General features: G+C 38.8%; 1 protein-coding gene across 2 annotated transcripts in view; it reads right to left on the reverse strand.

The window, feature by feature from the left end:
* Window positions 1–13239, reverse strand: part of PIK3C3 (phosphatidylinositol 3-kinase catalytic subunit type 3) — a 122120-nt gene that overhangs the window by 44516 nt on the left and 64365 nt on the right. For both annotated transcript variants that reach the window (XM_066352887.1, XM_066352888.1), the window contains exons 14-18: window positions 8582–8687; window positions 6251–6367; window positions 2749–2880; window positions 847–975; window positions 133–202 (exon numbers count right to left, since the gene is read on the reverse strand). In XM_066352887.1, the coding sequence (XP_066208984.1) occupies window positions 133–202; window positions 847–975; window positions 2749–2880; window positions 6251–6367; window positions 8582–8687 (554 nt within the window). The remainder of the gene's footprint in view (window positions 1–132; window positions 203–846; window positions 976–2748; window positions 2881–6250; window positions 6368–8581; window positions 8688–13239) is intronic.

Below are 13239 nucleotides of genomic sequence, written 5' to 3' on the forward strand. Positions count from 1 at the left end.
CAAGCAGGCCAGCTCAACTGGTCTTCAATGCTACACATGAATTCAATTTCTAATATGTTTAACGATTTTCAGTTAAAAAAGGAAAACTATATTCACTGGTCATTAAGCAATCGCTGTGTAAAATAAACTTACCGTGTTTTGTACTAGTGGCTAGTACTTTATAGGGTGTTAACTTCAAATCCAAGTTTTCTTTCCGTAGCAGCTTTGATCAAAAGACAAAATATATTTACTAAATGTAAATATTGTTATGAAACAGTTTTACAGGCAAGTGAAATAGCAGTCTACTAAGAGGTTCATGAGGCGAACCAAACTTAAGGTTTAACTAAATTAATTAGTTAACATAATTTTCATCATCAAAATTAATTTACTTAGCTATTACTGGATGGTATGCCTTATTCTAAATCACTGTGTGTAGTTTTCAATGAATAGTAGAATTCCTCCTACTAATTTATGCAGTCTTTTCCTGTTCATGAAGAATTTCAGACTCAGAAAAAAGAAATAAGAGCATATATATTCCTTTAAGATCCAGGGATAGGGGTAGGATTTTAAAAAGAAGATCTAGTTGACTAAGAAGAAGGAAATTGCTAAATCCAACATTGAGAGAACTTAATTGGGGAAAAAATTTTTATAATAAAACACATGCAGTTTCATTTTATACTCATCACAGAACCATTCTCTAGGGTACAAAAACAAACAAATTTGTTCAAGGTCAAGTGGAGACTGTTGAGTTTTCTGTATTGTATCTGAATGTTACAAAAACACCCTGTGTCTACATAGAGCACATGAACTAAACCACAGTTTTCTGAAATGAAATAGCATTCCCCACCGACATCAGGTTACGCTCACCTTGTCCATGAGTGAGATGATTTGAAGAATAAGTTGATCTTGGCGTAAATCATCCCCATGCTTAAATATAACTGGGTATTTGCCTCCATCTTCTGTCTTAAAGAATAACTGTGCAGGCATAAGGGCACTCTGGAAAGAAAAATATTGTTTTCAAATCTGGATGGAAGTTAATGTATGAAAATTTATTACACACAGAAGACAATGCTGACACGTAAGCTAAACACATAGGTGAACAGGACTTAAGAATTATGATGGACGGGCAGCAAGATGCATTCGGGTGCCCTGGAGGAAACAATGGGCTAGCTGAGTCCGAGCTCCACGAACAGTCAGCACGGCACTGAATCCAGGCTGCGCCAGGTAGGAGCTGGATGAACTCGCACACATTCTTATCCCGTCTCCTCACCTGCACAGCACAGATAACTCCTTCTCCGCGGTGTTACTAAGGCAATCTGAAACTGGAGAGGGTCAGTGTGGCACTGAGCCTGATGAAGAGCAGACATTCTGCATGTGTTCGCCATGATTACTGGTATTATGAGCCACACTGGAGTAAACGAGGTAAAACCATGTGGCATAAAAATGCACCAGATAAAGAGGCAATGGCAGGTACGTGACAAGCTTTGCAGCTTTTAGACTTACATTACTCTTTCATAAAATGAAGGGAGAGCTCAAATACCTTTATCTTTTATTCTAGAATAACTATGTTTCCCCTAGAATCTTCCCCGTAATTAGATAAAATTTGACTTACTTAGGGTATGTGTTTAAAATCAACAAATAATGTCATTAAATTCTCTTTAGAAACAAAACCTCACATAGGACAGCATCCCGAGACAACCATTTTGAAGGTAAAATGTCAGAAAACTCTTTTGAGAGACATGCCCTATTGGTATTTATTTATTTATTTATTTCTTACAGAGACGGAGAGAGAGTCAGAGAGAGGGAGAGATAAGGACAGACAGAAAGGAACAGAGACAGATGAGAAGCATCAATCATTAGTTTTTCGTTGCACCACCTTAGTTGTTCATTGATTGCTTTCTCATATGTGCCTTGACCACGGACCTTCAGCAGACCGAGTAAAGCCTTGCTCAAGCCAGTGACCTTGGGTCCAAGCTGGTGAGCTCTGCTCAAACCAGATGAGCCCACGCTCAAGCTGGCAACCTCAGGGTCTCGAACCTGGGTCCTCTACATCCCAGTCCGACACGCTGTCCACTGCGCCACCGCCTGGTCAGGCGCCCTATTGGTTTTGATTACTGAGAAGAAATTATACATACTAGATCTTAAATCAAAACAGTTATATATACTTATATAACATTTTTTTCTAGCATTTACTAAATCAAATAAAATTGTAGATATTACCTGCAATGTAATAATTTTCAAAGATAGTGCCTCTGTTCTAGCTTTAACCCTTCGAGTAGTATGGGTTCACATATGTCCCTGTGCCTCCTACAATTCAGAGTATGATCGTACATGTGTAAGGCAACACTAAAGAAAGGCAAATGTAGACTGACCTGTGGTGGCCCAGTGGATAAAGCGTTGACCTGGAACACTGAGGTCGCCGATTCAAAACCCTGCACTTGTCTGATCAAGGCACATATGAAAGTTGATGCTTCCTGCTCCTCCCCCCTTCTCTCTCCCTCTCTCTCTCTCTCATCTCTAAATAATGAATAAATTAATTTAAAAACATTTTGGATATCATTAAAAAAAAAGGCAAATGTATATTCTTCTTGTTTCCATAAATTGGTTATCAAACAAACATAATTTTAAATTAATAAAACTGCAACTAGAATTTTATTTTTTGAAAAAAAACTCACTCCCTGGGGTCAGCGAGCATGAAAAAAACCTCACTATCGAAAGGGTTAAAGACCTAGGTTCCAATCACAGACATTAAAGACACATCACAATTACCTTGAACAGTGTAGCTGTTTCTGGTATTATTCCTCTAATTTTCACCTGGGGTTCTAAAGGCAATGGGATCAGTTCCACATCTGACAAGTTCATCTTTTCATTGTCTCCAAGCAATGCCTGTAGCCTCTCATTCTAGGAGAACAAGTCAGAAAGGACTGATTAGGTTAACATTTAAAAGGAATACTAGTTTACAAAACATGGTAAAGACATAAAGACGGAGTTCGTTAACTTTAAAATATCTGTGAAGCACCAAAAAACAAGATGTGCAAAGAAACCTAAAGGCGACAGTGCCAGGTGAGAGTCAGCCAGCTGAACCCAGCTGACGGCAGCAGCAGCGTGCTCTAACAGGAGCAGTCCTCTGACTACGAAGGGCTGGACTTCAAGGTTAGGGAATACATTTCTCTTGCTGGTGCTGAGAATCAGGAATATACTCAAGCTGAACTAAAAGATTTGATTTCTGTTTTCAAAGGATGTGTAAAGTCACAAGAGAAACTAATTTCTGGAAGCTTAATTTTTGCATGGCCAAATATTAAGCAAGAATTTTATTATGCTGCTCCTGTGCATGTTTTAGGGTTAAAAAGTAAACTCAGTTCACTCAGAGAAACTTGGGCCCTATCTTTTTTACTGTTCATTGACTGACTGATCAAACTTGTCATAAGATAGCATCATTGACTCTCTTCAGCTCACATGCAGTACTGCATTGAGCCAAGATTTCAAGTCACAGGGAAATAGCTTTGTCATTGAGCACCACCTGTCATATTTAGACCAAGCCCTTCCATTCAATTTCAAAAGAACAATCTATTCCTCTGAAGGCTGTGAGAGTCGTGCATTCTTGGACTAGATGAGCTGGTTCTTTAAGGGGAAAACTTGGCTTGTCAGTCTCAGCAGCACAGAGCACTTCACCTGTAACAGTGTGGAAAGGATGTGTCTGTCAAAGGAGAGGACTCAGGAATCAGAGATGGAAGTTCAGAAAAGTCTCAAGGACCAAGACATACAACTCAGCTCTTTCCCTTTAGTAATACCCCAATTCTTCTTTTGACTCATGGAAAGTTGAAGCTAGAGTCAACGAAAACAGTTATAATTTCTCCATATCCTCTACAAAACCCAGTAAATCTACCTAACCAAATATACCATCAGACATATACTAGTATAAAGTAACATTAGTTAATGTGAATTTCCAATTACCCAATTGTAACCAATTTCTAGTTAGTGTGCTAAAAAACAATAAAATAACCAGATAGCAGCTAACAAGAGAAGGGCGAGAAATCCAGCCACTTTTTCCCACCTCCACTGCTTTAGGCCCTGGGGTCCAAGCCATCATTTGTCATCTGGATTCCCACCAACAGCCTCCTGACTGCTCCTCCTCTTCAGCCTTTGCCTCTCAAGTGTCTCTAACCAAAAACAACTAGAGTGTTGCTGCTAAAATGAAAGTCAGATCGTATCACTCCTGTGTTCAAACCTCCAGTAGCCTCTCCTCTTATTCAATATTGAAGTCAAAGACCTTACAGGCTTATACGGATATATACTATTTCCCTATTATCTGTCCTCTACTCTTCCCCATATTTTCTTTAAATTCAAACATGTCACACATATGTCCCTGTGCCAGGGCCCTTGCACTTGCTATTCCTCCAGCTGGAAGAGTCTTCTCTAGACATTCACACGGCTTGTTTCCTGATCTGCTTCAGGTCTTTGTTCAAATGTCAGCTTCTCCGTGCGGTCTCCCTGACTGTTCCTCTGAGAAGTGAATGATGCCTCCCTACTTGAACCCAGCCCTTCTGACTGCCCTTTCTTGCTTTATTTTTTCTCCACAGCACACAACATTCTATCTGGCACACTAAATATTTTATTTATTTACTTTGTTTACTTTCCCCTCCAATAGAAATATAAGTTCCATAGGGAAGGGGTTTTTATACTTACTGTTGTAGTATCCCCAGAACCCAGAAAAGTGCTTGGCACAGAGGAGGCATGCAATAATACATTTTTATAGAACAAATAAATTTATAATATCACCGAAAGAATAACAAAGTGAAAAGAGACTACTTAACATATAAAATAAAACCTTTACTTTTTAAAAACCATCCATAGAACATACAGTTTTCTTAGAACTCAATCGTCTACTCAGAGACTGCTTCTAACAAGAGTTTTTCCTAAACTAGAGGTTGAGACAGAAAAAAGATAGCAATAAGAGTGTCATTTGTTTCACCAATTTGACACATAAAAATGTGTTTCTCTTCATCCTGCTTTTTCCCTCCTACCTTTGTGAACATTATTCCATGTGAATACCTCTGTTAGCAATGCTCTTTGGGCCTAATTCCCTGTCTTTGAACTCCAGACTCAGTTTCCCCCTTGTCTTCTCTCCGCTTTCTTCTCAGAGGCCTGGAGGACAACAGTAACATGGACTGTGTAGTTTAACAAAGGCCACTAAAAAAGACCTACCCGCCCACTATGAGATTAGGGAAAGATGAAGATTATCAAATGGCTCCTTCATATAATTTAGGCTATTGATTAGAAAAAATAACATGAGATACTCATCTGTTCTAATCAAGCCATAGCCTCACTGTTGAAAGATCTAGTACTAACCATGCAAACAGATTCAAAGCCAGCGCCGTTCCAAACAGCGAGTGGGCAAGTCACTCCAGACCTTCATCCTCACTGACAGATCTAATCTACAAGGTTCCCAGGGGTCCTCTCCACAGCAAACAGATTATATTCTAGGATGCTAAGATTCTAAAATAAGAGCCAATAAAACATTATAATTAAAAGTATGGACTCAGATGTCTGGGTACAAATCCCAATGCCAACACTTCCTGAAGACACAACAAATTAACCTAACCTCTCAATTCCCATGTTTCCTTACAATGAGGATAATAATAGTTCCTAACTTATGGGGTTATTGTAAAGATTAAATCAATATACATATAAACTCGGCCCTGGCCGGTTGGCTCAGCGGTAGGGTTTTGGCCCAGCATGTAGAAGTCCTGGGTTCGATTCCAGGTCAGGGCACACAGGAGAAGCACCCATCTGCTTCTCCACCCTTCCCCCTCTCCTTTCTCTCTCTCTTTCCCTCTCTCTCTCTCTCTTTCTCTTCCCCTTCTGAAGCCAAGGCTCCATGGGAGCAAAGATGGCCAGGGCACTGAGGATGGCTCTATGGCCTCAGCCTCAGGCACTAGAATGGCTCCGGTTGCAGAAAAGCAACAGCCCAGATGGGCCAAACATCGCCCACTGGTGGGCATGCCGGGTGGTTCCCGGTCAGGCACATGCGAGAGTCTGTCAGTTTGCCTCCCCACTTCTCACTTTGGAAAAATACAAAAAAAAACCCAAAACATATAAACTTATAAAATTGGATACTGTACATAATCAGTACTTTTAAATGTTCCTATTACTAAAATTACATAAGATTTTCATAAAATACATTAACCTAAAAGTAAAGTACCCAAACACAGACCTTTATGAAACTAAGACATTCTTAATCATCAAAAGAAAGCGAAGCCCAGGGGTTTACCTTTTTCTTCCGATTTCCGCTCTCCCGCTGCACCGCCTTCATGAGATGCACCAGCCGGTCCACAAACGTCTGCTGTGCGGCCAGCAGGGAACGCATGACTCTGACAGACTTGTCACCCTGAAGGGAGTCAACAGAAAGGAAATCAGCGCTATGCAGTGTAACGATCAGGGTTTCTTTAATAGCATGGGTGATCTTTACTCTTCTGATAGCTGAAAACTTCAATGCAAAGTACAATGGAAAATGATTAATTATCTTGATTCAGAGATAATGAGAAACCTCTTATCATAAATTTCACTAAGTCTTCCACACTTGAAATACATATTATCTGAGTATTCGGTGACTGCAAGAGTCTATCAAAAATAGCACTTTTCCCCCACATACAACCATGTGACAAGATAAAATTCATTCACCCAAAATGCCTTCTCTCATTGATTCAATAAATATCTGGACACCTGTGATGTCTTCAGAAATGCACTGGGGATTTGGTAGAAACAATATTATCTTCAAGGAACTAAAAATCTATCGAAAAAAGGGTAAAGTTCTCAAATAGCAATGCATTACATGCTTGCTCAGTATAACAGAAGTCATAAAAACTAAATGCTGTAATGTCTGAGGCAGTGATTCCAAGTTCATAAAATACTAGAAAATACACTTTCTCATTTAATCTTCCAATTACACCAATGAGGGCAGCTGGGAAGAGTATCATCCTCATTTTGAAGACAAGAAAATTGAAGTTTAGAGGAACTAAGATTTCTTCACAGAGTGACAGATGCTGTAGCGAGAGAACTGAGGTTAGAAAAGAGAACCGAATGCCTATTTGCTAATCAGTTTGATGTACAGACGCTCTGAGAACTACAAAAAAGTTTAGTGTCAAAGACTTCAAAAGAAGTGATTTAAATATTTAATAACATGAAACAGAAGATAAAAGATGCTACGAGTAAATTCTTTCTGTAAATAACAGATTGTGAGTTTTCTTTTTATTGCCTGTGCCCCCTCTGCTGGCTGAACTGTGACATTGCTTTTAAGAGTCACATAAAGGCTGACCAGGCAGTGGCACAGTGGATAGAGCATCCGACTGGGATGCGGACGACCAGGTTCGAGACCCCGAGGTAGCCAGTTTGAGCGCAGGCTCATCTGGTTTAAGCAAAGCTCACCAGCTTGGACCCAAGGTTGCTGGCTTGAGCAAGGGGTTACTCGGTCTGCTGAAGGCCCACGGTCAAGGCACATATGAGAAAGCAATCAATGAACAACTAAGGTCTCGCAATGAAAAACTGGTAATTGATGCTTCTCATCTCTCTCCATTCCTGTCTGTCTGTCCCTATCTTTCCTTCTCTCTGACTTTCTCTCTGTCTCTGTAAAAAAACAAAAAAAAACCAAAAAAAGGTCACATAAACATTAGGTAGAAAATGGCTTTTACATATCTCTAAAAATTGTTAATGAAAGAAAAATATGTTTCATGAAAAGTATTTGCAATATGAGCATTATCAGAAATATGACCATTACCCAATTTCTGGGAATGTATCTAGTTTTTAAAATAAAAATAAGAAACAGAGATGGAAATAAAAAAACAAAGCTTTGGGGTTTTCTGTTCCACACATAGGTTTACTTCATTAACTCAGGGATCAACAAACTTTGTGATCTGACCTGGCAGTGCGCAGTGGATAAAAGCATCAGCCTGTGACATGAAGGACCCAGGTACAAACCCGGAAGTTGCTGGCTTGAGCATGGGCTCATCTGGCCTGAGCATGGGATCATAGACATGACCCCATAGTCACTGGCTTGAAGCCCAAGGTCACTAACTTGAACCTAAGGTTGCTGGCTTGAGCAAAGGGTTATGGGTTCAGCTGGAGCCCCCCCCCCCCCCCCCCCCCCCGGCAAGGCACATATGAGAAAGCAATCAATGAACAACTCAAGTGCTGCAACTAAGAGTTGATGCTTCTCATCTTTCTCCTTTCTGTCTGTTTGTCCCTTTCTCTTTTTTCTCCTTTGGGGAAAAAAACACACAAAACTTTCCATAAGGAGCCAAGAGATAAATTCTTTAGGCCCGCTGGCCTTTCTATCCACTACTCACTGCTATTGTAATGCAAAACTGGCCCTCTACAATATGACAACAAAAGGCATGACTAGGTTCCAATAAGATTTTACTTCTGAACACTGAAATTTGAGTTTCACATAATTTTCCTGTATTGCAACAAAATATTATTCTTCTTTTGACTTCTTTCAATCATTTGAAAATATAAAAACCATTCTTAGCTCAGGGGACATACCCAAACAGGCAGCAGGCCAGCTGCGGCCCCTGCGCTGCCTGCCAGCCCCATACTACGTGGTTACCTTCAGCAATGCTTGGCTGAATCGTCTCATCACATTCAAGTACATCTCATGGGTCTTTGGGTCTCTCTGCTGAGTGTCTTGATCTTCACATTCCACTATCACATACCTTAAAAATATGTTAAGTCATTCAAATGAAATAAAACAAAACTCATATTCATTTTGCAAATATTTATGCCTTTCCATTAAAAGATTCATATTTGAAAAAATAATTATGTGGATGTAATGAGATATTTTATCATCACTCCTTCAAAAGTGAAAATATAATGAACAACAAATACAATCGTCTATAAGAGGTAAATTATATCTTATTTTGTACAATATCCTCCCTAGATTTTTCTGAAAATTTTGGCATCAAAACAAGCATTTTCTGAATGGGACTACATCAGAATAAAAAGTTTTTGCTCAGCAAGAGAAACTGATATAAAAATAAACAGACAGCCAACTAAATGGGAAATGATATTTTCAAACAACAGCTCAGATAAGGGCCTAATTTCCAAAATTTACAAAGAACTCATAAAACTCAACAACAAACAAACAAACAATCCAATAAAAAAATGGGAAGAAGACATGAATAGACACTTCTCCCAGGAAGAGATACAAATGGCCAACAGATATATGAAAAGATGCTCAGCTTCATTAGTTATTAGGGAAATGCAAATCAAAACTACAATGAGATACCACCTCACCCCTGTTAGATTAGCTATTATCAACAAGACGGGTAATAGCAAATGTTGGAGAGGCTGTGGAGAAAAAGGAACCCTCATTCACTGTTGGTGGGACTGTAAAGTAGTACAACCATTATGGAGGAAAGTATGGTGGTTCCTCAAAAAACTGCAAATAGAACTACCTTATGACCCAGCAATCCCTCTACTGGGTATATACCCCAAAACCTCAGAAACATTGATACGTGAAGACACATGTAGCCCCATGTTCATTGCAGCACTGTTCACAGTGGCCAAGACATGGAAACAACCAAAAAGCCCTTCAATAGAAGACTGGATAAAGAAGATGTGGCACATATACACTATGGAATACTACTCAGCCATAAGAAATGATGACATCATATCATTTACAGCAAAATGGTGGGATCTTGATAACATTATAAGGAGTGAAATAAGTAAATCAGAAAAAAACAAGAACTACATGATTCCATACATTGGTGGAACATAAAAATGAGACTAAGAGACATGGACAAGTGTGTGGTGGTTACCAGGGGTGGGGGGAGGGAGGACAGGGGGAGAGTTAGGGGGAGGGGGAGGGGCACAGAGAACTAGATAGAGGGTGGCGAAGGACAATCTGACTTTGGGCGAGGGGTATGCAACATAATTTAATGACAAGGTAACCTAGACATGTTTTCTTTGAATATATGTACCCTGATTTATTAATGTCATCCCATTACCATTAATAAAAATTTATTTAAAAAAAAAAAAAAAAAAAACAAGCATTTTCTCCTACTCCTTTGTGAAGTAAATGGAGCATTAGCGTATTCAGAACTCTTTATTTCTACCATGTAACTCAAGACCAAGACTATTTTCACAATCTCTGTTATTCTCTTGGTATTACTTAGGGCTCTCATTCTGAAAACCAACCTGAAGCCATTTTCCTTCATTAACATTCTTCTGAAGCAGTGGTAGTCAACTTGGTTCCTACTGCCCACTAGTGGGTGTTCCAGCTTTCATGGTGGGCGGTAGCGGAGCAACCAAAGTATAAATAAAAAGATAGATTTAACTATAGTAAGTTGTTTTATAAAGATTTATTCTGCCAAACTTAGCGGAAATCTGACATAAAGTACTTGGTAAGTAATTATTATTATATGCTTTAACTTGCTGTAACTCTGCTTTATAAATTTTATAAAGTAAAGTTACTTCCCTACTTTATAAATCACCATTACTGTGGAACCGGTGGGCGGTTAGAAAATTTTACTACTAACAGAGATACAAAAGTGGGCGGTAGGTATAAAAAGGTTGACTATCCCTGTTCTAAAGTATGACTAAAATTTTAAAATGATTTTTCCTTTCCCATCCAATTTCCCCATTTTCCCAAAATCCAAATGTAATCTTTAATTTTTCCATCATAAAATCATAGTTCTATAGAGTTAAAGAAATTTTAAATATTTTCTTACACCTATACGGCTTCTACTTTTACACAATCATATAAGCAATGATCTGGATTACACCTCAGAGCTCACATAATCCAGTGTCTTGAACTGTCCTTTCTTTTAAAGTATAATCAACATACTGTATTATATTAGTTTCAGACGCACAATATAGCAATTCAACAAAATTATCATGATGACAGCTCTTGTAACATGTCACTGTACAGTTATTAAAATATTTGACTACGTTCCCTGTGAACACTGTGTCTCCACAATTACTTTATAACTGGAATTTTGTACTTCTTAATCCCCTCTGCCTTTTTCACACATCCCCTCTCCCCTGCCCTCTGTCAACCGTTAGTGTGTTCTCTGCATCTATGAGTCTGTTTACTTTTGCTTGCTCATTTATTTTGAACTTCAGAATCCATACATAAGTAAAACTATACTATATCCCTTTCTCTGACTTCTTCCACTTAGCATAATACCCTCTAGGTCTATCCATGTTGCAGTAAATATCAGGATTTCATTCTTTTTCATGGCTGAGTAATATTCTATTGTACATAAATATATATTTATATCTATCAATCTATCTACCTACATACTGACCACAACTTCTTAATCCATTCATCTACTGATATACACCCTGGATGCTTCCACATCTTAGCTACTGTAAATAATTCAATGAGCATAGGGTCATATATATTTTCAAATTAATTTTTTGTTTTCTTTGGATAAATACCCAAAGAATTGCTGGGTCATACAGTAGTTCTAGCTTTGACTTTTTGAGGATTGTCCATTCTGTTTTCCATAGTGGAAACTTACAATCCCACCAACAGTGCACAGGGGTTCCCCTCACAGCTTTGTACACCTGGCCACGTGTGTGCACACAGGTGCATAAAAAAAAAAGTTTTACATTTTTTCTTTATATAACAAATGCTAGACTGTGGCCCTTTAAACTGATTTCAATGAGTTATGATGGATAGCTTGAAAATCACAGCTCTATAACAACTTGCTTATTTCATCATAGCAGAACTTAGAGGGGTTATGTCTTGACCATGGCAGTGCAGTTAGTTGGCTGCAGAGCTAAAAAATCAGAACACAGGACTCTAGGCTCCTAGGTCAGAACTCCTTCTGTTTTACTAAGCTTACTTTCACAATGTGTTATCTTAAAAAGCCATGTAATCAGCACCATCTGGATTCAACCAGCCGGTATCACGTACTTCACCTCTTCACTCTAAAATAAAACCCCTTATTGTTTGAGATATAGAGATCCTAAATTTTTCTCCTTGAAACTACCTTTATCATGCCCCACCTATATAAACACAAACATCAATGGTTCCCCCTCTTTTCCACTATTTTAAAACAATTTCTGGTCCAAACTTGCACTATGTCCAATTTTATGAATTCCCACTCTATTTGGGTCAATCCCCTAACCATCCCTTGTGCCTTTGGTCATGTTGCCATACTGTCCATAAACACCTTCCTATCTCCACCTTTTAAAATAAGAGTGGCACCGATCTATTTCAGGAAGTTGTCAAAAGTCCTAACAACTTCTTCCTTCTCTTCCTAGAACAGCCACAGCTTTCACAAGGCTTGTGCTGATAATTTTACCTTACATGTCACTATTTCACACGTTTAATTCCTAGTGCTCCTCAGAGGTTATAAAGAAATTGATGCCTGATGCCGTATGTTAAAAATTTTCAGCTTGACCAGGCGGTGGCACAGTGAATAGAGCTTTGGACTGGGACGCAGAGGACCCAGTTCAAAACCCTGAGTTTGGCGGATGAGCGTGGCTCGTCTGGTTTGAGCAAAGCTTACCAGCTTGAACCGAAGGTCGCTGGCTCGAGTAAGGGGTCATTCAGTCAGCTATAGCCCCCTAGTCAAGGCACATATGAGAAAGCAATCAATGAACAACTAAGGTGCCTCAACAATGAATTGATGCTTCTCATCTCTCTCCTTTCCTGTCTGTCTGTCCCTATCTGTCCCTCTCTCTGTCACAAAAAAAATAAAAATTAAATAAAAATTTCAAGAGCTAACAAACCCAATCCGGTCTTACATACAAGAACATTCTAAAAGTTGATAAAATTACAAGTCTTCTCCTCCCAACTTCCCAGTGTCATGCTTTACTATTGTGACAGGTGTTCTGGAAGTCACCAGAGTTGTATAACTTAGAATTGTCTGTAAAATGCTATGAGGAACTGAACCATGACACTATTTCACCATGTTTCCAACAAGAGTTTTAAACCAAAAATTCAAGAAGATATTCGTGAGTCCTGGATCCAGAATGCTTTCTAAAGTCACAGCTCACATATGACTGTTTAAAATAAAATTAATTAAAATTATAAATTCAGTTTCTCACTCACACTATCCACATTTCAAGTGCTCAGGGAATATATATGCAGCATGGTAGCTTATTTCCATCACTGTATAAAGTTTTACTGGACAGCTCTGTTCTAGATGAATAAGCTAAAAACAGTTAAAATAAACTCACACTTTCTATTCCAGGACAGTATTCCAGGATGTTTAGTCATTTTACGATATCATCTAAGAAAGTCAAGCAGAT

Source organism: Saccopteryx leptura, chromosome 11 (genome assembly GCF_036850995.1).
Source record: "Saccopteryx leptura isolate mSacLep1 chromosome 11, mSacLep1_pri_phased_curated, whole genome shotgun sequence".
Lineage (NCBI taxonomy): Eukaryota > Metazoa > Chordata > Mammalia > Chiroptera > Emballonuridae > Saccopteryx > Saccopteryx leptura.